General features: G+C 52.1%; 1 protein-coding gene across 1 annotated transcript in view; it reads left to right on the forward strand.

The window, feature by feature from the left end:
* The window catches only part of LOC101646437 (targeting protein for Xklp2-like), a 28,532-nt gene extending 27,646 nt beyond the window's left edge, over positions 1–886 (forward strand). The window contains 1 exon segment of the mRNA XM_045294957.1: positions 8–886. Within this exon segment, the coding sequence (XP_045150892.1) occupies positions 8–503 (496 nt within the window). The 3' untranslated portion in view covers positions 504–886.
* The last annotated feature ends 274 nt before the right edge of the window (positions 887–1,160 follow it).

Below are 1,160 nucleotides of genomic sequence, written 5' to 3' on the forward strand. Positions count from 1 at the left end.
TTTACAGCGTGAGCCTGCCAGAGAAGAAGGTGAAAACAGTGACCCAGATGGAGCCCTTCGGTTGGGAGACTGACAGAAGTGGGGCTCTGAAGATGCCGACTTGGCAGCACCAGCTGGAGGAAGAACTGGAACAGCCGAAGGAAGCCGCTTGCTTCAAGGCTCGACCAAACACCACCGTCTCCCAGGAGCCCTTGATTCCCAAGAAAGAGAAGAAAAACACAGCCGTCTGGAAATCTTTGCGGCTGGCCGCAGAGAAGAGAGCCCAGGCGCGCCAGGAGCTGGAAAGGAGAATGGCTGAGCTCCAAGCCCAGAAAGCCCGGCGCTTGGAGGAGTCGCGGCAGCAGGCGGAGGAGCGGCAGCAGGCGGAGCTGGCCCAGCTGCGGAAGGAGCTGGTCCACAAGGCCAACCCAATACGTAAGTATCAGGCTGTGGCGGTCAAGTCAAGTGACCAGCCTCTGACCGCGCCCGTGTCTCCCAAGTTCTCCGCCCGATGCCACTGCTGAGCTCGGGGAGTGAGGTGCCTCCTGGGACCGGGAGCTGCTCTGCATTTCCGCCAAGAGCCTTCTTCACTGCCACGGGCACGGGCGTGGCAGACATTGTTACCTCCTCTGGCCTGACAGTGCTCACCTATCTAGGACCGACTGTGTCTTGGTTTCCTTAAAGCCTGCATTGGCTCTAATAGAATTTGCATTCTCTGACTAGAATTTAGTCACAATATAATCTACTGTCCCTTTTAAAAAAATCCGGTTTGTTGTGGAAATAAAGATAGTTAAGTGCCCCCCAAAAATCATTCCCACTTCATTTCCTTTCTATTTTTTGTTTCCATTGGGTTTACCAGTTTGCGAAGAATAGGAGCATCGGATGCCTAGAGATGAAATAACATGCGAGGGTGTGTAGTGATGTCTGGGTGAGGTGGCGGTGGGTGGCTGGCGGAGTTGGGGAGGGTGAGGGGACTTGCGGAGTAAAGAATGAAGGATGGTGGGGACCGAGCACTAGAACTGAAGGTTATTACACAAGGCATTTTAAAGGCAATTTAATCATGGTGAGAAAATACACAATGTGGTGAAATCGATTGTGGTAATGTGGCAATTTTTTTTGAGATGATTGAACTATTGAATTGTGGGAATATGTGGGATTTGTGGCTTCAATGGCCCAAAAGG

This window comes from Echinops telfairi, unplaced genomic scaffold, assembly GCF_000313985.2.
Source record: "Echinops telfairi isolate 266 unplaced genomic scaffold, ASM31398v2 ScPeMD7_4048;HRSCAF=4782, whole genome shotgun sequence".
Classification (NCBI taxonomy): Eukaryota; Metazoa; Chordata; class Mammalia; order Afrosoricida; family Tenrecidae; genus Echinops; species Echinops telfairi.